This window comes from Juglans regia, chromosome 2 (genome assembly GCF_001411555.2).
Source record: "Juglans regia cultivar Chandler chromosome 2, Walnut 2.0, whole genome shotgun sequence".
Lineage (NCBI taxonomy): Eukaryota > Viridiplantae > Streptophyta > Magnoliopsida > Fagales > Juglandaceae > Juglans > Juglans regia.
Genome location: NC_049902.1, coordinates 377,754 through 398,942, shown reverse-complemented (window position 1 = coordinate 398,942; position 21,189 = coordinate 377,754). Strand labels below are relative to the sequence as shown.

At 35.7% G+C, this 21,189-nt stretch overlaps 3 protein-coding genes across 7 annotated transcripts; 1 reads left to right on the top strand and 2 right to left on the bottom strand.

Moving 5' to 3' along the window:
* The first annotated feature begins 4,400 nt into the window (after positions 1-4,400).
* On the top strand, positions 4,401-10,733 carry LOC108999641 (long chain base biosynthesis protein 2a). The gene is made up of 12 exons (XM_018976578.2): positions 4,401-4,771; positions 4,870-4,935; positions 5,523-5,611; positions 5,871-6,016; positions 6,090-6,214; positions 6,296-6,389; positions 6,492-6,655; positions 7,403-7,564; positions 8,447-8,573; positions 8,689-8,855; positions 9,015-9,122; positions 10,348-10,733. Exons 1-12 carry the CDS (start codon positions 4,646-4,648, stop codon positions 10,438-10,440), a joined length of 1,467 nt encoding a protein of 488 aa, XP_018832123.1. The 5' UTR covers positions 4,401-4,645; the 3' UTR covers positions 10,441-10,733.
* A 1,649-nt stretch (positions 10,734-12,382) lies between these two features.
* Positions 12,383-14,066, bottom strand: LOC108999975. The gene has a single exon (XM_018976867.2). The coding sequence runs from the start codon at positions 13,555-13,557 to the stop codon at positions 12,592-12,594; it is 966 nt and encodes a 321-aa protein (XP_018832412.1). The 5' UTR covers positions 13,558-14,066; the 3' UTR covers positions 12,383-12,591.
* Positions 14,067-14,368: 302 nt separating this feature from the next.
* LOC108999731 (sialyltransferase-like protein 2) lies at positions 14,369-20,222 on the bottom strand. Of its 5 annotated transcripts, none has more exons than XM_018976665.2 (13): positions 20,069-20,222; positions 19,306-19,731; positions 19,138-19,211; positions 18,711-18,800; positions 18,282-18,359; positions 17,860-17,960; positions 17,027-17,219; positions 16,847-16,937; positions 16,702-16,766; positions 16,060-16,214; positions 15,880-15,961; positions 15,320-15,429; positions 14,369-14,894 (listed from the first exon to the last, which is right to left on the bottom strand). In XM_018976665.2, the coding sequence occupies exons 2-13, from the start codon at positions 19,391-19,393 to the stop codon at positions 14,702-14,704; spliced, it is 1,320 nt and encodes a 439-aa protein (XP_018832210.1). In that variant the 5' UTR covers positions 19,394-19,731; positions 20,069-20,222; the 3' UTR covers positions 14,369-14,701. The 5 variants fall into 5 exon arrangements, 4 of the variants coding, with proteins under 4 accessions (XP_018832210.1, XP_018832268.1, XP_018832323.1 ...); XM_018976723.2 differs by having other exon boundaries at positions 20,138-20,214; XM_018976778.2 differs by lacking the exon at positions 20,069-20,222 and adding an exon at positions 19,933-20,032.
* Positions 20,223-21,189: the final 967 nt, after the last annotated feature.

The following is a 21,189-nucleotide window of genomic DNA, read 5'->3' as shown; positions in this document are numbered from 1 at the left end:
AAATTTTAAAATTTTATTATTCATGCTATTAATGTTATAACATAAAATTCATATAACATTTTATTATGATATAAACTAAATTAATCTTATATTTTTTAATATAGCATTTGAATTTTGATATAACATATAAATTTTAATTTTATAACGTAAAATTAATATAATATAAAATTTTGATCTTAAACATGAATATTAATATTAAGTTATTAATATAAACTTACTTTGGGTCAATTACTTGCTAAAATTTTGTTTGAGTATGATTTTGTTTATCTGTAAAATCAAAAAACCCAAACCGAACCGGAACCAAAAAAGTTGGAAGTTCTGATTTTGTTGGTGATTAGGTTTGTAATCGATTCTTAAATTTTCAAAACCGGTGCACATTAGTTCCGTTCTAAAACATGTCCAAAACGAGACCAAATCAGACCTATTATACCCTAAACCGGGATCCTTGCATCTAAAACATCGAACATTAGTGGCGTTCGAACTCGTACATCGTACATTGTAAAATTTTTTACAATTTCCTAACATAGCAAGGATTTCTAACTATTGTGAAAATGTCCAATATTTTTTACAATTTTATAAACTAAAATAGTTGAAAAATAATAATTTTATTTTTTAATAAAGTTATTAATTAATATATGAAGTGTATTTGTAAAATATTAAAAAAGGATATCAAATATTATTAAAATATATAATATTTTATTATTATTTAAACTTTCAGATAACTAGTCTAATGCAGACTAATTTAACTAGAAATGCATATTATGATTAAAAGATATCATTCTAACTAAATTTTAGATTAACCATTGCCAATGCTCTAATAACTCTACGTAAAATAAAATAACCTCGCTTCAAGGGGAGGAACCTCAGGGCTCAGAGTAGGAAATGAGATTTTATTGATATTATTTTATTTTATTTTTTGAACTGACACAGAAGATTCCCTTTTAAGGGATATCTGTAACAAAGCCTCGTTTGTATTCGTAACCCATCTCAATCCATCTCAACTAATCTCTTTTCATCATTACAATTTTCTCAAATTCCCACACAAAATATAATAAACAATTCAATTTTTTCAAATCTCAAAATAACTTTTCCAAATTCTCACACAAAATATAATAAATAATTCAATTTTTATTCTATTATTCACAAACCATCTCAACCCATCTCAACTCATCTCTGAATCCAAACCACTCATAAGTATTGTTTACTGTGACCCCACATAACAAGGCTCGTCAATAACAACCAATAGCAATTAACTACTATTCTATTTAAATGGAAATACAAGCAGGACTAAAAAGTATTCTAGAAGGTCTTCTATTTATTTGTGCTGTGGGTAAATTTGGAGGGTGAGATGAGAATTTTGTGTTTTGTTTTAGTGTTTAAAATATTATGTTTTAGTATTATTATTGTATTAGGATTTGAAAACATTGAATTGGGATTTGAAAAAGTTGAATTGTTTATTATATTTTGTATGAGAATTTGAAAAATGTGTAATGATTAGATGAGATGAGATGAGAATTTTGTGTCTCATCCCACCTCCCAAACCTGCCCTAATCGCCTTCGTCCAACTCATCTACGGCCCATAACTTCATAGCGAACTTTTATCTAAGACTTCCTTCGAGCCCTTCAGCCGAAACATACGCCCAGGCTTGTTACAGAAGGCTCTGTTGCCTCATGGCCGTCGTCTTCATCACTCTGTTGCTCCATCGTTGACGTCAAGAACCAAGGTTTGTTCTCTACATTTAATTTCGATTTGGATCTATTTTGTTTCCTGTGCTGCCTACAGTTTTGTTCTCAAATTTCAATTTCTTTCCTTAACAGATTATATGTTTTCTGTATGTATGGGTTCCTAAAAAAAAATTCAGTTTGTTTGAAAATTTTGCCAATTTTAAGTAACAACATTTTTGGTGTAATATTTATGCTTTCTTTCCCTATATATAAACCATGACTTATTTTGGCCAGCTTGTATAGTTACAAGTTAATTTTATATTAGGCAAATTAATTCATTTCCCATTTGTTATGCTAAATCAAACTATTTTTTTCAGCATTTTCATTTTTAAGTCTTAATAACATGGCTGTGTTTTCGAAAATTGTTGCAATATTTAGCCTTCCTCACAGCCCTATATTGATGGAAGACCATGCTACTGATTTTGTAATTCATATATTGTAATTTTGTATTTTGTAATGTAATGTATGAATACAAAATAATTTAATATATAGTTAATTGCATTGTGTTGCATTCATTTTACATGATGAATATTGGATTTTTTTAAATTCTTTTACATGCATTTAGTTAAAAGGTATTTAGTTCTTTCTAGCTTTAGTTATTTTTTACATAAAATTTAGTTTTCTATTTTGATATACTTTTATTATTATGGACAATATTCAATGCATTAGTATTATGTTTTTCAAATTTTTTTTCTTGAAAACAAATTCATAACATATGGGCTTTTATGTAAAAAAAAAAAAAAAAAAATACAAAATTGGTTACAACCCGAGTTTCTAGGTTTTTAAAAATCGGTTTCATCTGAGTTTCGGCCCGAGTTTGGAACTTAAGTTCCAGTCTGGGTATACCCATATTCCTAGGCCGAAAACTGGATGAAGAGTCTTATCATCACGTGGTTTATAGGCAGTCTACTTTAAAATGGCATGGATCTCCAAATAAAACTTATATAGCTGATATAATCCTAGCTAAATTTATTATTTAAGTCTCGTAAGTAATATTTTGGGAAGCATAATTTGGTCACAATATTATGTGAAAATATCTTCTTCAAAGGGCTAAGGAGTACCAAACGGACACAAATCTCACAGTAACAAAACTCTAATGATCCAAGCTTTACAAAATATAAGATGAGAAAAAAGAAACATACATACCAACAAAGAGAGTAATTATGACCAAGCAAGCAATTAGGGGCATGACATCTAAAAGAGTCTTGGATATATAGCTTCTTGCCCTCCCTCTGGCTCTCTCTCTCTCTCTTTCTTCTTTTTTAATCGTGAGTGTCCTGGTCAGTTTGAACACATCTCGACTATCCTAGGGGCCTTGAAGTTAACGACTAGGTAAACTTCCCGTGGCCCTAAGGGGACTCGAACTGGTGACCATTGGGGAGCAAATCCAATGTCAGACCAGCTAAGCTACCCCTCATGGTTGGCTCTCTCTCTTCTTCTTGACCCTTTTTTTCTTCACATTCTTCCCCCCTTGTTCACCTTTGTAACAAAGAAAAAGAAAGCTTGTGATATACAAATATTTTATCACGAAGTTTCTCCCCTAGATCCTTAAGGAGCTATGTCCCAATGCCAAACAACCTAAATTCTTGCATCTGATTTATTTTTCACTAGTTCTTTATTCTATCATGATGTGTCTATCGACATTATCACCTGATCATATAACCGAGCGGTGAATGTTACATCCAAAATCAGTAATTATCACCATTTTAATTTCAATATGCTAGAAATAACTAGCCACTCATTTCCAAAATCAAGAACCTTTTGATTTGACACTGCCACCAAAGAGAAGTTGGCCTAAGATGCTGAAGAAAGTAAGTAAAAGCAGCTTAATTAACATATATTTTTCATGAATCTAGGTATCTTTATGATGACTGGAAAAAAATTAAAAAAAAAATCAGATTTGGTGATTGACGGTAAGATGAGACATAGGAGGTAGGAGCCACCAAACTAATAAATTAACATTTGTAATTGATGGCAACTTGAGAGTAATTGAAGGAACAAGGCGGCCAAAATGATGATTGAGACTGGCAGGCATTATGGGCTCCCCAACACCAAACTACGACTCGAGCGTGAATATTATTCCACTCTGGACTTTTTGGTCTTCAAGTGGGTTCTCTCTCTAGACCTAGCCCGTTTTATTCCTCTCCAAGGTCTGAATATTCTTATTCTTAACCAAACTACGAAATATTCTTATTCTTAACCAAACAAAATCCAAAGAAAAATAATCGGGCTCCCCTTTTTTTTGCCCATTTGCTTTTTTTTTTAGTTTTTTTTTACTTAATGATAATGAAAAAATTGTTTAATAATATTGTGAATTTTTTTTATTTATTTTTTAAATATTTAAAAGTGTTAAAAAATGATATAAAAAAAATAAATTTCTTAATCAGTAAGTTAAAAAACCCTAGCATTTCTCAAATCCAAAACCCACGCCCCACCCCTCAAATATCTTTTACCTTTTTAAAGAAATGTGAAGCCCAAGGTCTGAATTTATAAGTGGATTTTTTTTTTTAGTATGTGTGAGTGCAGCAGGCCCAACCCAGGTGGAAGCCAACGCTGTGAAGTAAAGCCCAACCCTAAACCCAAGCCCAATTTTTCTTTTATCCTGAGCTTGCTCGTGTAGAAGTCAAAAACAAGAACAAGAACAAAAACTCACCCCATCTACGGTCCCGTAGGTTAGAAAAAATAAAAAATATACTGTGTGGATATTATTTATTAAAAAATAAAAAGAAAAAATCATTTTTGTTCTTCCTTCCGTCTTCCTGCACTCATTTTTGTTCTTCCTTCTCTGTTCTCCCTTCACTCCCGCGCCCCTCCCTTCTCTCCCATTTTTTTTTTAAATTTGCAAAATTCTCCCTCACGTTTTCCTTTTGCAGATCCGCCTTTGTACTGGAGCTTTGGATTTGTAGGGAAGGCGGCCAAAATGATAACGATTCCGTATTTGACTGCCTTGACCACCTACTTCAGCTACGGCTTGCTTTTCGCCTTCGGACAATTTCGTGACTTTTTCAGAAAAATATTTGATTGGTGGCGTGTTAACAATCTTCAGGTCCCGTTAAATTTTTAGATTTCCATTTTTTTTAACATCTGAGATTGAACATCCGGCCCAGATTTGATTCGTATGTGATTGATTTCTGTTCGTTCTAGGGATACGCGCCCATCTGTTTAGGACTAGAAGATTTCTACACTCGTCGACTGTATCTTCGTATCCAGGTAGGCATTTAGATTAAATTATTTTCATTTCAATAAGTTATCTAAAACTTAGCTTCTTTACACGCCCGTTTTCTATCATGGGATCAAAATTGATTATATTTGGACTAACCATGAGACGATATTGACATTTTCTTATAAGTTATTTCTAGGAGTTATTGGAATTGTATTGCAAGTATGTGTAAAAAATGAATAAAGTACCTAAATCTATCTGTAAAAACTATATCCTAATAGATAACTACAAATAAAGGTACTTGTAAAAAAAAAGATAACTACAAATAAAGGTTAACCAATTTATGTCCAGTTAGGGAAATATTGAAGCGGTGGTTTGGGAAACTATGCGCTCCAGCTGATAGCTCTATTCTAAAGTGGCACTTATGAGATTTAGATGATTTTTGGTTTTCCTTTTTGATGTTACATTGTTGATAAAAGGTTAATTATCTTCCATTGCACTGTTCAAAGGTTCAACAACTTAGTCTCAGCCGCCGCTGAGCTTTGGCCTTCAGTACTAGCTCCAAAAAATGTATTTTTTGGGGTATTTTCCATTGTTATGTAGGTCTTATATAGGAAGCTTGTTCTACCGTTTGCAGGACTGTTTTGGACGACCAATAGCAAGTGCTCCTGATGCTTGGTTTGATGTGGTTGAGCGTTATTCCAATGACTACAATAAGACATTAAAGTGAGTCATTTTTTATGTGCTTGGAAGCTTGTAGGTTCTTGTTTAAATCATGTTTTTATTAGATGTAAACTTACATGCTCTCATGTTAAGCACGAGCCCTTTGTTACACATGCATGTGTGTGCTTTTCTATTTTTTGGGCATTAGCATCTAATACATTTCAATATCATCCAATGAATGAAGCCCTCAGTAATTTTTTTGAGAACTTTTTGCTAAGTTGCAAGTGTTTTGGGAATTATCTACTGATGGCATCACATGCAGGCGAACCAAGAACAAAAGTCGGTGTCTCAATTTGGGATCGTACAATTATCTAGGTTTTGCTGCATCGGATGAATATTGCACACCACGTGTGATCAAGTCTTTGAAAAGGTTCTCCCCAAGTACCTGTAGTGCTCGTGTAGATGGAGGTATGCAAGTACCTTTTTGCAATATGTACCCTGTAATGTAGATAAGCAAGAACTGATGCATTTTTTGCATCAGGAACTACAACATTGCATACCGAACTGGAGGAGAGTGTTGCAAACTTCGTTCGAAAGCCTTCGGCCATAGTCTTGGGCATGGGCTATGTGACAAACTCTGCCATTCTTCCAGTCCTGATTGGAAAGGTTTCCACATTAACATTTAAGGGTACCCTGTATATAAGGTTGAAATAGGAATCGTTTTTGTTAACTGCTTTCATCCAACAGGGAGGATTGATAATTAGTGATTCCCTAAACCACAACTCAATTGTGAATGGTGCTCGGGGTTCAGGAGCTACAGTTCGAGTTTTCCAACATAATAGTAAGTATATGGCACAGGTTTTTCCATGAGCTCATCTTCCGAAATAAATATGCGATTTTTTTCATTTCAATGATTCTCTTTCCTTCTTTTTTTTGGTTGTAGCTCCATTGCACTTGGAGAAAGTTTTAAGAGAGCAAATTGCCGAGGGACAACCCAGGACCCATAGACCTTGGAAGAAGATTATTGTTATTGTAGAAGGGATATACAGTATGGAGGGGGAGCTCTGCAAACTTCCAGAAATTGTTGCTATATGCAAAAAGTACAAGGTGATATTTTACAGTGTAAATGTTATACTTATAACCTTTAAAAACCACATGCCAATTAGTATTCAATGCTTGACATATTTGTGATGAATGAAGCTCTAATTAGTACTTGTAGGTTATCGTGAATTGCTATACTCATTCTTTAAGCTATTATAAGTAGTTACCTGGATTTTTGTGAGGTTTCTTTCTTATTCTTGTAATGGTTTAATGATGCAATTTGTTTTGTGGGTTAGCAAATGAGGACCATGATTAGCAGTTTACTGAATTTTATCAAACACTTTTAGAGATATGTTCTACTTTTTTTAACCCCTAGGGGTTGGCTCAAGTGGTAACGGCCTTAGTCTTGGTGGTATGCTCCTTCCAGGTCTAAGGTTTTAATCATCTTGGGTGCAAACAATTTCTATGGGCCATTGGGCTGGGGGAACTTTGTCTTGAATTATCCAAGGTGCACTTGCTGGAAACTCCTTACGAGGGTCTGTGCACCCCGGGATTAGTCAGGACATTGTTCTCTGACAGCCAGTGCCAATTAAAAAAAGATATGTTCTACTTTTTTATTTCCTTTTTTTTCTGCATGAGGGCATGCCAAGTTAGGACTGGAAAACAATAGATATTTATGCCATGTTTTTCCTTTTTCAAAAAATATATTATTTTTCCTTGTTTTATTTGCAGTCACTTTTTTGTGCATTTTTGTCCAGGCCACTCTTTTCATAAATAGAAGTTGTGTTTGACTTTTCGTTGTATTTGTTACAGGCTTATGTCTACTTGGACGAGGCTCATAGCATTGGAGCAGTTGGAAAATCAGGGAGAGGTGTTTGTGAACTCTTGGGAGTGGACACTGCAGATGTAGATATCATGATGGGAACATTTACAAAATCTTTTGGGTCATGTGGTGGTTATATTGCTGGGTCCAAGGTTTGATACTTACCTTTCCTTGGTTTTGTTGACAACCTCGATTAATACAATATAATTCTTTTTGATAAGGAAAAAATTATATATATAAAAAAAAAAGAGTAACCAAGTACACTAAATGTATACAAGAAAATTATATTGTATACATTCTAATGCCATGCTTCTTATTTTTCTTATTTGTCCTGGTAAGTAGATAGGGTGATGTCAGGAGTCCTCTGGCGTGCTACCCTTGTTTATGCCAAATTCGTTATTATATTTGGTCAGGATTTCAAATTAAAATGAAATTATTATCGCTAATGGTAGGAATCCTTTTTTTACTAAGTGAATTTACTTAGAAATTTAAGTACGGATGTAAGGGTGACTGTTTTAGGCCCCGTTTGGATAGAGAAACGGTTTCATCTCATCTCATCATTACAACTTTCCTAAATTCCCACACAAAATATAATAAATAATTCAACTTTTTCAAATACCAAAACAATAATAATATTAAAAAATAATATTTTAACAATATTTTATTCAACTTTCAACTAAAACCATCTCATCTCATCTTACTATCCAAATGAGGCTTTAATGTTCCTTTATCTGCCTAAATAAATTATTGCAAGTTATACAATCTTCTGCATGTCCCACCAGCTAGTAGTTCTTTGAAGTGCTAGACATGATTGAATTGATAGGTTATTCTCCCAGAAGGATCAGAAATTACGGGATTATGCTCTTTGCCATGCATGACAATATGTTGGAATATCACTTCTCAGTTTTTTCATTTTGTGTTGACATCTATAAGCCTTGTACCGTGTGGATCAAGCGACTCAATGAAATTGCTTGGACATATTAATGAAGCTTTTTTTTTTTTTTTTTGGGGGGGGGGGGTAATGCCAATTTCAGGAGCTTATACAATATCTTAAGTACTCTTGCCCAGCTCATCTTTATGCAACATCCATATCACCTCCAGCTGCACAACAAATCATATCCGCCATAAAGGTTATTCTTGGAGAGGATGGTACAAGCAGAGGTTTTGAAGGATTCTTACACTTTCTCTGCTCTTGATTGTTTTTGTCTTTTCATTGCTGGACTTCAAGTGTACGCTTTGCATTCAATTACTAAAGACTTGAATTTATGTGATATAGGAGCTGAGAAACTGGCACAAATACGTGAAAACAGCAACTTTTTCAGATCAGAGCTGCAAAAGATGGGCTTTGAGGTTCTTGGAGACAATGATTCTCCTGTAATGCCTATAATGCTTTACAATCCAGCAAAAATTCCTGCCTTTTCTCGGGGATGTCTCATGCAGAAGGTGAGTTTGTCACTAATATTTGCATTACTATTTTCAGATTTGTTCTGCAATAGTCTGTAACCGTGGATTTTCTATATATTACTATTTTTTTCCCTTGGTGCTTATGTGTGTTTCTATTCAATCATGCTTATGACGGCTAATCAACATTACGCATCACAGGTCGCTGTTGTGACGGTTGCTTTTCCAGCTACCCCTTTATTGTTGGCCAGGGCACGTATTTGCATATCAGCTGCGCATACCAAGGAAGACCTTGTCAAAGCCTTGGAGGTAAATTTCTATCTTTTTGTCTGAAATGAATTTTCTCATTTTTAAAATACTCCCTAGCTACATCTGTGAAATCAACTTTTAAGTTAACTAGTTCTAAACCTGTGTGATGTGCAATAAATAATTACATTTATACAATGAAAAATACCATATGTAATTAGGTTAGCATGTCTTGAGTCACTATACAATAAATAGAACCTTTAATAAAGTTAAAATGTTAGTAATTCATAAACTTTTGATTGAGCAACTCAATCTTCAAACCTCACAAACTTTTCTTTTTTTATTTTATAAATATAACTTTATTGGTTATGTGGGATGGTTGACGTGGTTTTATATGAGTAGAATCCCATATTTTGAAAATTATAGTATTTTATTTTATATAAAATCATTTTTTAATTTGTAAGTTTAACCTAACGAAGATATTTGTATTAAGAGGATAATGTGGCATTCTTCGATTATTAACAGCAATAAAATAGTTATAGAGGGTTATAAAGGAAAGCGGACGTTGTGTTTTAATTCCATATTGTCTAATATTTATTGATATGATATTTATAATTAATTGAAAAGTGTTATGACCACAAAGAGATCCTACAAAAATAAAACCCACAAACTGAATTGGCTTTTCATATGATATGTTATATCTACTTTACAAAAAAAAATATCTTTAAAATTTAAGGTACAATTTCAAGACAAATCAGTTGGTGGGTTTATTTTTGTGAGATCTCTACATTTCTCTATCTTGTTATAGAATTAGATAGTTAAGCATTGATATACCTAAAAGTCTTTGCAGCATGCAAGGTATTAGTGTGCCATTAAACGCATGTTAAATCTCAATATATTTAATATAACCATAGGGGATGGGGAAGCGGAGTTATTAACTTTTGGTCAAATAGAGTTAGTAAAATATGGTAAAAAGTTGTGTAGCCGTAGCCTGCCCGACGCACGTAGGGCTGAATCGAGGCTTTATTGATATCCCTTGAGCAGCAGTAACGTGTTTTGACCATGAGTAATGAATGTCGCTGCTAAATCTTCAGACCAATCTAGAGGTAGAATATAATTAATCGGGCATCAAGAGGCAGAACCACTGCACATGTAAGGGAAAATTTTAGGATCACCTGAGCATTCTGTGTGAAGCTCTCTTTACTTGAGGCTGGTCGTTATATGCATTGTAATTATTATCAAAGCTAAGCTGTTCAATGACACTCTTTGCTTTCTTTGGAGGGGGCAGGTTATAAGTGAAGTCGGTGATTTGGTGGGGATTAAGTACTTCCCTGCAGAGCCCGCGAAGCTGGAGCAGCAGAAGATGATCAAGATGGATTGAATACTTCGAAGTTGTTTGTTTAGCCGTTTGAAGGAGGATCAAACTAATGGTTGAGAGTACCGTTGTGCAAGTGTTCATGCCCCGGAGATAAGGGGCGTCCTACGCTTCTCGTGTTCTTAAATGGATTTTCTTGGTAATTTAATAATGTATAGGCACTGCTGTGATTAATTTTTATCTGATTATGCCATCTTTCATCGATTTATATCCAGTGCTCAGGTAATAGCCTGGGTTATAAATTATTTCTCTAATTATAGTGGAGATTCGGACAACAATTCGTAAATTATTTCTCGTAATTTTTTAAGAGTCAATTAAATTTGATTAGTAATGCTGTGGTTAGAAGGTTACACCCTTAAGGTGCCCTCACCACGTCTTTGATCTTAGGTAGCAGATACCTTCAATTTCCTAACAAGATTCGGATAAGATCCTCTTCTTCTAATTTTACTTTTAAGAAAGTAATTTTCTTACGTGCACATATTTCATTAAATCTAAAAACGAGACATACAAAAGTAGTTGATGGAAAGTGTCGACAAATATTCTATTATTAACAAATTCAGTACATAAAAACTGCAATATGTAATGATGACGCACTAAACTTGGTTACTTCGACAACTTCAATATAACTTTTGATACTATCTCCATATCCTTGGAAAAGAAGGGAACATATCCCTTAAGAGAAGTGAAATCCACCATCTAGTGCTGCAGGTGAGCCACACTCAATGCATTGGTCTTCTAATCCGATGGTGTCAGGTGATTGTTGTGCGGGAGGCAAGAGCAGAGGAGGGGCATGTGGCCGCTGTCAGGGGAAAAACAACGGCAAATGAAGGAAAAACAAAAAGATAAAGGATTTTAAAATGAGCCATTCGCTACCCCAGCAGGGGAAAGTCGACCAAAGATGTAGGCTTTGGAGTGAAGGGGACTTCTCGAATGGTAAGGTGTGTGGTATTTTGCTGGGGTACAGAGCCGTGGATCTCACTTCAAACTTGCAAAAGATACGAGGGAAAAAAAATAAACACATCTATCTCTCAAGAGTAGAGTTAAGAGGAAATAGAAAATGGTAGAGAGGACCTGAATTTTTTGTTTTGTGTAGGAGTGAGTGGAAGCTTCTCTCCCTTCCTCTGGTGGGCTTGTTTTCCAAGGGGAGAGTTTTTGTGTGGATCAGAGCAACATTATTAACAAACTACGAAGTTAATGCAAACCTACAGCCTCTGCCAGTGCCAACAATAATTAATTCATATCTCCTATTTCGAGAAGTACACCAATCATGATAACAATTAGTTCCCATAAAAATTTAACTATACTTGACATCTTATCCTGAGCAATGAAACAATATTTCATGCATTCCCAAACACCAAAAAAGATGATGTACAAAACAAACCTCTATAATGATTCAGAGACTACCTCTAAATATTATAATAAAATCTCAATGACCATTACCCTACAAGACCAAGATAATACCTTAGTTCATTGGCATGCAAACTAATATAAATTAAAATCATAATGAGCGGCAAATTCCGGAATAAATATGGTAGTTGCAGTTAACTGATTTCAAGTATGGACAGTTTTACAGTTTTTCTTTTAACAAGTATTTCAAGTGTGGATAGTAAAAAATTAGGAAAAGATGAAAGACGGACCTTCCAAACAAAGAAAGATAAGTAAGCAAGAAATTTGAGGAATATGGACGGCTTCAGATCCAAGACTCTTGAGCTATCTTTTCAAGTTCAAAATGATCAACATCAGAGAACCAAAAGGGCTCTAAAATGATAAGTACATGCATAAATCAAGGGTTATTAAATGAAAACATTCAAAATTGACTTGATAGTTTAGACATTTTCTTTCTTTCTGTCATTCTTTCTGAAAAACCAATTCGCACAGAATATTTCCACATTCTGTCTCACACTTATCAGTAAAAACCAGGAGTACCCCTACAGAATCAGAGCCAATATATACCAGAAGAATTGCACTTGATTAAAAGGCACAGATAGTGCAACAAGAAACAAACTAACAAAGCAGCCTAATCATATCTCTCAAGAGTTATAGGGGAAATACACTAATAGGATCAAAAAGGTTCGGAAGCAATCTTACACTGCCATGGCTGAGAGTCTTCCTACATTAACCCACACACACACACAAGCAAAAAAAAAAAAAGGAAACTCATGAAAACCCCTTTCCAAGCTTTTGAATTGCGCAATACATTTTTCTTCTGGACCCAACCGCATTGATCCCCATATCCTTGAGATCATCTAAAGTCAACATGGGCAAAACCTCGTCGTCCACCTCGTGAATTTCAAACACCGGAGCATACCGACCTAACCCTAACCCATTGAGCCAGATCCTCACCCCATCTTCTCCTCCGTTATTCCCATTCCTATCACCACTCGTCCCACACTTCCAATCTGTATCGGACGGCCCTGATAACTCCACTCCTTCATGGGGGCCCTCCGAAACAACCCCCCTAGCCCTAATGGGTCTCCTATAAATCAAGTCTCTCTCATTTCCATGCCCGTCCAAACCAAGATTTTCAAGGGAATGAACCGGGCTTTGATCTTTCAACGGACTTTCCGAGTTTTCAACATCGAAATCTCGAAACCCGTTATCGATATTTTCACCTTCACCGCCACCATATTTGTCATCCCCTTCAGCACCAGCACCATCATCACCCTCATCGACAACCTTAGAAACCCAATTGGATCGGACCCTTTTAGCCGTGGAGGCTCGCTTTTTAGAATCCTTGACCTTCCAGCTCGAAAGCGCAAGGCCATCGAGGTTTCCTTCCTTGTCCTCGCCGTCTAGGGTTTCGGAAGAACTCAGATGAAATAAAGTTCGAGTCTTGGAGGTTTTACCTGAGGCACTAGAGTGGTTGTTGGAGTCCTTCATCCCGAGCTTCCAGTGCTTGTTGCCGTTGTTGTGGAGGTGGAGGTGGAGGGGGTGGGGGTGGGGGTTGGGGTGGGGGCTCCTCCGCACGTGAGAATCGTAGGGTTGGTCGCCTCCGATGTCGCCCAATCGGACGCTGGGTCGGCGCTGGCGCTTGGATCCGACGGTCTCGGAAGAAGCAACCAAAAGAGGTCCACCACCGACGCCGTTGAGCTGATTCTCTGCTGAAGAGAGTATCTCGGGCATTATTTGTAGATACACAGAGATAAGGATAGAAAGATCGGGTCCCACCCACCAAGCAAACTCGTGTTTGTCTCTCTCTCTCTCTCTCTCAAACCAATAGTTTCTGTCCCGCTCTAGGGTTTGTATAGTTATTAAAGGGTATGTTATGTATGAAAATGCAGGGAAAGAGAGAGAGAGAGAGGGGGACGCAGGAAGCAAATTTTCAGAGAAAAAAAGACAATAAAAGAATGAATGAATGAATATAAAGGAAGGAAAGGATGGAGGAGAGTGACTGGGACTGTGTGCGTGTTAGGAGTTTGACGCGTGTGTCCTTTGTGTCCCCAGGCAGGAAGTGAGAGAGTGAGGCAGGGCGATTCTGATCCTCTCCCTCCCTCTCCCTCTGGCATCTGGGCCACGTTCCACGTCCTACGTGGGTGGCTCACTCTGAGTCTTCTTTTTATTGCGTTGTGCCTTCAGTTTGTGAGGTAGTGAAGAGGAGCCGACGGGAAGGAATGCTTGTAGTTGTTGTATTGTATGTGACCCATAAATAGAACAACTACTACTCTCTTCTTATCCATTTCTAATGTCTGGCTCAGATTTGCGGCTTCCCCCCATGTATTACCCAGTTTTAACAATCAATGTGTTGATTTAACTCCACTTGGTTTCTACACCTACAACCATCAACCCCAATAATTTGTTAATAAATATTATTGGAGAGTATGTATGTATGTATGTATTCACACGCACCATTTGGTTCATCCAAATTTGTCTTATTTGGCAAACAAACAGCAGCCCTATATATATTTATATATATATATATATATATATATATATATGTTGACAAATTAAACTTTCAAATCAAATTTAACCTAATACCATTGAAAAATAATAATTAATAGGACTTCCAAATAAAGAAATGGACGCTACCGGAATTAGAAAAAGAGTTTTGCCTATGCCCGGGGCTATCTAAACTTCTGCGAAAAAACCCGAGCCTTTTAAAAATCTTCACGCCCTAACCAAACTCTTTAACTTGGGTTGGGTTGGGTTGGGTTGGCCAGATACTTTGCTGCTACCAGATAAATGCTCTGCTTGCGGCAATTTCTTCATCCAACTTTTCTAATTGGTAAACAAATATAAACTACATGTCAGTCAGCTCCGCAGGATTCTGTTAAGCTGGTACTGTGCAGAGTACCCCATCTCCTAGACTGTGCTCCAAAGGGTACATGGTTACGCCCTTCACAAATTTTTTGTGGTCAGCAGCAACCTTTCTGATGTTTGTCAATGCTCTAGACTTTCTCTGAGCTTGCTTTCCAATAATTGAACATGCGGCTAATGGATCTGCAGACCCAGCTCCAACCCTCCTACACAATTTTTTTTTTTTTTGATAAGTTACCCTCCTACACAAAATCATAAAAAGAACATGCCAATTGCAAAGGTTTATAAAATTTTCCGATAAAATAGAAGTTGCACAGCTCGCTCATGACTAAACATCAAGTCAATCCATTATAGCAGCCTTCTCAACTTATATGTTCTCATTTTATTTTATTTTATTTTATTGGTTTATGATGTGGAACCAACCAAGGGCGGGCCCTTAGCACCCACCCTTGGGGAATAAACCCTAAATACACGACCCTATATGCCAGAACTATGTATCATGTAATCCAAAGGAACTCCTAGTGCAGAATCAAACCTTAGATGTCCAAGTCTTCAGCTTAGCCCAGCCTGCCGTTTGACCACTATTATATTCTATAGTCTCAAATTTAGAAACGTAAAGAAATTCACTCACCTCAATAATTTATCTGATGCGATTCTAGCAGCTCTAATTGTGTCGAGGCTTGGTACCCATTTTACAACACGGTTTGGATCAGCTCGCATGGGAGAGTGGATTCTGATCAGCTTAAGAAAAAGAAAAAACTGAAGTTAATGATAAAATACATACACAGTGAGAAGATTTCACACAAATCAAGAGGGAATAGTGATTAAGCACTTATACAAGTTGAAATGGGGAAAAGTTCTATTTGTAAAAATGGCATTATAATTCAAATATCAATATTTTCCAATCATCAACGTTACCACACAATAATCAACATCAATTTTTTTGCTCCATTATGGTAGGTCATAGTCTCTGTGCCACCACATAACTGATACAAACAAACCTTAACCAGCACTACACGACCTAGTCAGTAGAGCTTGCAACTTCAAGACCCATAAAATGAATTGACCACTGGTAGTTTTTGTTTTTTCGAAAAGAAGAAAAACATATTTGGATACAATCTTCCTAAGGTTAAGATCAACACAACTATTGCACACATCAGCATATATAGAAACAAAAACTGTTTGACTTACTCCCAAACACTCCATCATTTGATAGTAAGCCCTACCATGCAAAGGAGTATGACCTTGTCGAGATTCAGAGAAATATCTAGTCCTGAAAGAGTATTACAATGCTTCCTGATCAGATAAACCCGATCAAGTATATAAAAGCATTTTATTTAGAAACACTGACTGCTGAAAGAAATTTTATACCATTCTTTATAACCGGGATCCACAGTGAATCCATACATATCCACTGATTCACAAATAGAGAGAGCAAATTCAAGAGCCTTGAGCCCAGTTCCTTTAGCTGCTGAACCAAAGGAAGCACCTAGCATGAGATATACAGGATTTTTTATCGGAACATCCTGTATAAAGGCCCAAAAAAGGAAATTCAAGCTTTCAGTAATATGATTGTCCCCAAAAGCAAGGAAGAAAAATTATCAACCAGAATCTGAAGTAAACGTCTATTCAAGAGAGGATACAAACAAAAAAAGTGTCCACAAGTAGACAAGGCAGTTTTTTCAAGAATTGGTTTCCTTTCAGCAATCAAATTTTATTTCTTCATTTTCCTTGTTGGGCCGAATTTAGCAATTAAGAGCAGGCTCCTTTTATATAGAATCCATGTATGACTTTCAGGGAATGAAGAACAAATAAGTATCTTTTTTTTTTTTATATAAGTAAAATAAGTATCGTTTTTTTAAGTCACAAAAAAAAATTGATTAATAATATTTGAGCAGATGATTTACAGCAAGGAATGTTAGAGAATAAGATCACAGTTACACAGAAAATATAGGAGACCAGCTTTTGTTTTCTAGCGGAGCAAGCAAGACTCTCAAGGAAAAACATACTAACCTGTATCATTTTTCTCATAATGTCATGAATTGTCGTCTTAATGATCAGGACCTCCTTCCTTGTTTCTGCAGAAACCCCATCTTTAGTGTGCTTCTAGTAAAATGTGATAGGCTTAACACGTTACGAGAAAGTATGGTGCTCATACCATCTAACTCCACAACTTTATCAAGAGCTTTGGCAGATCCCCTATTAAGAAGACGAAATGTACTCTTCTTGCCCACATAGTCTGAATAGTTCTGCAAGAAAACAAATAACAGAACAGACAGAACATTTATTAAGTGAAGTAAGCACCAGAATTCTAACATCAACAAAGAAGCAGCTTAACCTGAATTGGAGCACCATTTTCTCTAATGACAGCATCATAACCATCTATCTCGTTCCCAAACCTTGTCTTAAGAAGATCTCCCGAGTTACCAATAACAGCACATCGACCAAATTGCCGAGGAAGATACGGTGGAGTATCAGGAAGTACCAGTGAAAGTTTCTCCGCACATAGAGTCTTATTCTTGCAGCGATTGCTGCAACGGAGAGATGAACTAGATCAGCTTGCATGTGGATATGAAATTTCTCAGCAACTTTAAGAACCAGATTTACATTAGACTAAAAACAGGACATTGAAACAAAGTTACAGCAAGGTTCTGCATTGATATATTTTTTTTAACTTAGAATTTACATGCAAACTAAGATTCTTTTATGCAAAAATGAAGAATGAGATATTCTCATAATGCATATAAAAGTCTCATGCCAATAAAAAAAAAGTCCAAAATTATGCACATCATAGCTTTACTAGAAATAAAAAATCCATGCTAAATATGTGTGGCCCATGGGAATGGGAATGCTTTCGTCATTGTTCAAATACTTGTGGCTAGCTTAAACAAAAATAGATGAACTGTCATTATTATGTGCTTCACACAATGAGTAGATAGTCTCCTTTTACTCCCAGTCAATTACGAATAGGTGTTTCTCTTGTAGATGTCCTATATACTTGGTCTATGCCTACTTTCTATCATCAATAAAATTATTATATACCGATAAAAAAAAAATCCTTTTACTTGTCAAAAAGGAATAGATAATTCCTTTCAATTCCTTCTCATTTATTATTCAGTAAATTGAATAAAATAACTAATTCTAGTCCCAGTCAGTTGTACAACTACTTACAGAAGTATTCCCTTATTGATCCTGCGCCAGGCATATTCCTCCCATCCATTTGGCAAAGCATCGATGAACTCCCTGGTGAGTATTGTGGTACTATTGCGCACCTGAGCAATCAACTCACTATATGCAAATCAAATGAAAAGCATAGATGGAAATCTAAACAAACAAACAAAAAAATATAAAAAATCACAATAAACTTGCCCATAATCAAGGGCAAGAAAATTAGGAACATCGTTAACTTTATTACAGAAAGGTGTCAGTTAACATGTGAAATAGAAATTACAAAGATATTTCACTAAGTATATTAAGCACATCTCGTTTCACTCAAAAATGGTGCATACAATTTTTCTTTTATAGGTTCTTTTTATTTTTTTACAATTGAATGATAGGATCACCTATTTTGGAAAGCAGAATAACAAGCTCACCTGTTCCCATGTAGCCACAGCTTCACACAGATTAAAATCAAATGACAAACCTTCTAGTTCACCAGTTTTAGGATCCTTCTGTTTACATTCAAAGATTTCCAAGGAACTAAGTCAGAAAAGAACAACATATAGTTAATCCATGTAAAGAAACACCAAATACCATGAAAATCATCTACAAAAAAAAAAAAAAAAGATTGCAGACATTACTTGCTTGTGCATACCAAAATTTTATTACTTTTTTATAACTCAAAAGCATGTCAAAGAATGTGGCTGTTGAGTTCCGAACCAAAAAAGAAAACAAAGTATGTTATATCATAATTTATATTCTCATTATTGAATTATAAATATTATCCTATCATAATTTATATACTCACAAGCATCGCCTAAACATAAAGTAGAAAATATGTGCAAATCTGAGAGAAGACTTACCCATTTGGGGACAGTGTCACTAGGGAAGTAAATCGATACTTGGCAATAATCTTTACCACTCACAGCTTGTAAACCTAATCCATTTGCTCTCTGCGCCAAAAAAATTAAATTCAGTAACTACACGAATATCACACAAATAACTTTCCTACACTCAAATCATGTAGCACACGTGGTTATCATATCCACAAACACAAGTCAATGAAGAGTACAGCCACTTAACTCAAATTTCATACAATATCTGATAGATTATATGCTTCGAGCTACCGTAATTACTCACATGTATGCGCTTCCATAATTAAACACGCTAATTAATCCAAGCACAATTTAAAGACAAGGTAACCATATTAGAAAGCTATGCCGCGGAGCATCATAATTGAAAACAATGTGCAATATTTATAAACAATTGCCAAAAGACAAAATTTCTCACCACACACTTCTGGAAGTTGCGCTGCAAAGACTGCAAGGCTTTCAAGTCTTCATTCGAGGGCTGATAATTATCATCTGTAGATAGCACATTTATTAACTTAGCACACGAAATTAGCATGCAGGTGTATAAGGATCGATTGCGAATAAATAGACATAATATACAGCATACAGAGATGAGTGACGCCGGTGATGTAGACGAGGATTGCAGCGAGTCCAGAAGCTAAAGATACCAACAAGCCAAACTGCAAGAGCCTCATCAAATGATGAATTCACTTGCGAGTTTTAAAAATCATAGAAAATGAATCTATTCGATGAAGACGTAGAAACCCTAATTACAGTTTTCTGAATTGAAGACGAAGAAGGAAGAAATCCAGCACTTGGCAGGTGTAAAATAACAATGGTTTACACTTTGTAGGGTGTGCAGCGAGTCCAACTTAATCAGGAGGGCTCGAAACCAAAATCCGCCTCCGCCTCCGATTCTGTAAATCCGTTCCGCTCCGACTTCACCAACACAGAGTGGATGTCGGGTCGGTGAATCGGATTTGGGCCGGGCCTAGCGAGCTTCTTATTCCGCAAACTCAAATTTTCATACAAGCTACAAATCAATAAAGGAAAAAAACAATCGAATCAAACATACGAATCAGAATTAAAATATGTAAGCTTCAGCCGAAGTCACAAACAATAAATTAGCATACAAACTTCGAGTTGAACTTAGAACACAAATCAATCAAAACTCAAAGTATCAGAAAGAGGAAAAAGATTCAGGACTTCGAACAAAGTTTCGAAAGATCAGGACCTGAACACAGGTATCTATTACTAATCAGAATTAAAACTCGGACGAAAGGTGTGTATAAACAAAAAGAACTTAAAAAAGCGAGCTCAAAGACGAAACAAGTAATAACCGCGCAAGGCAGGAAAAGACCAAAATTTACCACACAGGAACGTGATCTAAGCAAACTCAAAAGGCCATGTAAAAAGAAAAAGGAATCCAGAAACTCCACCGGAGTTCAAGTCCAAAGACTATTGTTGCTATTCACACAGAGTTCAACAACTAAGATCGAAAGAAAGAAATCTGACTGACCATGTATCGGGAACTGGAAGCGTGTTTATGATCACTGATTACAACTTGGGTTTGGTTGGGTCCATGGGCTGCTGGGCTGAGATTTGGGCAAATGGGTAGCAACTTTTTTGTTTTTGTTCATTTCAATTAAACTTTTTTGTCTTGGACCCAATCATGAACTTGGACCTTGGCTCGCATTATCCCGAATAGAAATCATACTAGATATGGATGGTTATGAGATGACCATATGAGTAAATTACAAGATAGATAGAAACAGATCTAGAGTGTAGATTATGAGCATATATATATATATATTGTCCTAATGTATGCATAAGTACTAGTTATAAACTTATATAAAGTCATATGGCTTACAATAAATACATAGTTTAAATAATTAAATGTAGAATTACAAATTGCAATCATGTTGTATAAGTTACAATATTGCGATGGACAACAATATCATATAAACACGAGTCTATTTCGTATTCTACGGTGCGTGCGTGCTCTAAGTAAATTGTTATGGAATATCTTTAATTTTCGTTTAGGTATTAATTATTGTTATAATAACGTTATTATATGGAAACTATATATAGAGGAAGCCATGGAAGGTTGAAGGAAATCGCATTATCCCGAATATAATTGCAAGAAATCACAAGAAACACAAGAGACAGGGACTCAGAGAGAGAAAAGGAATGCAAGAACCCAAATAAGAGAAATACAAGAACTCGAAAAAAAAGAGGAAGGCAAGAAACGTGACAGAAGACTCAAAGAAGAGGGAAAATGGGTAATAAATATGAGTTAAAATGAAGTAACAGTTGACATGCCAGAGTAGAGGAAACGAAGCGGCGTATTGACACACCTCGAAGAAAGAAACGACACTTAGTAATTAAGTCTAGTCATGCCATGCGCAATGAGATTTCATGGGATAACTGGAGAGGACATCCCAATTGGTTAGCCCTTAAGATGGACTTGGGCCTTTATCAATGACTAAAG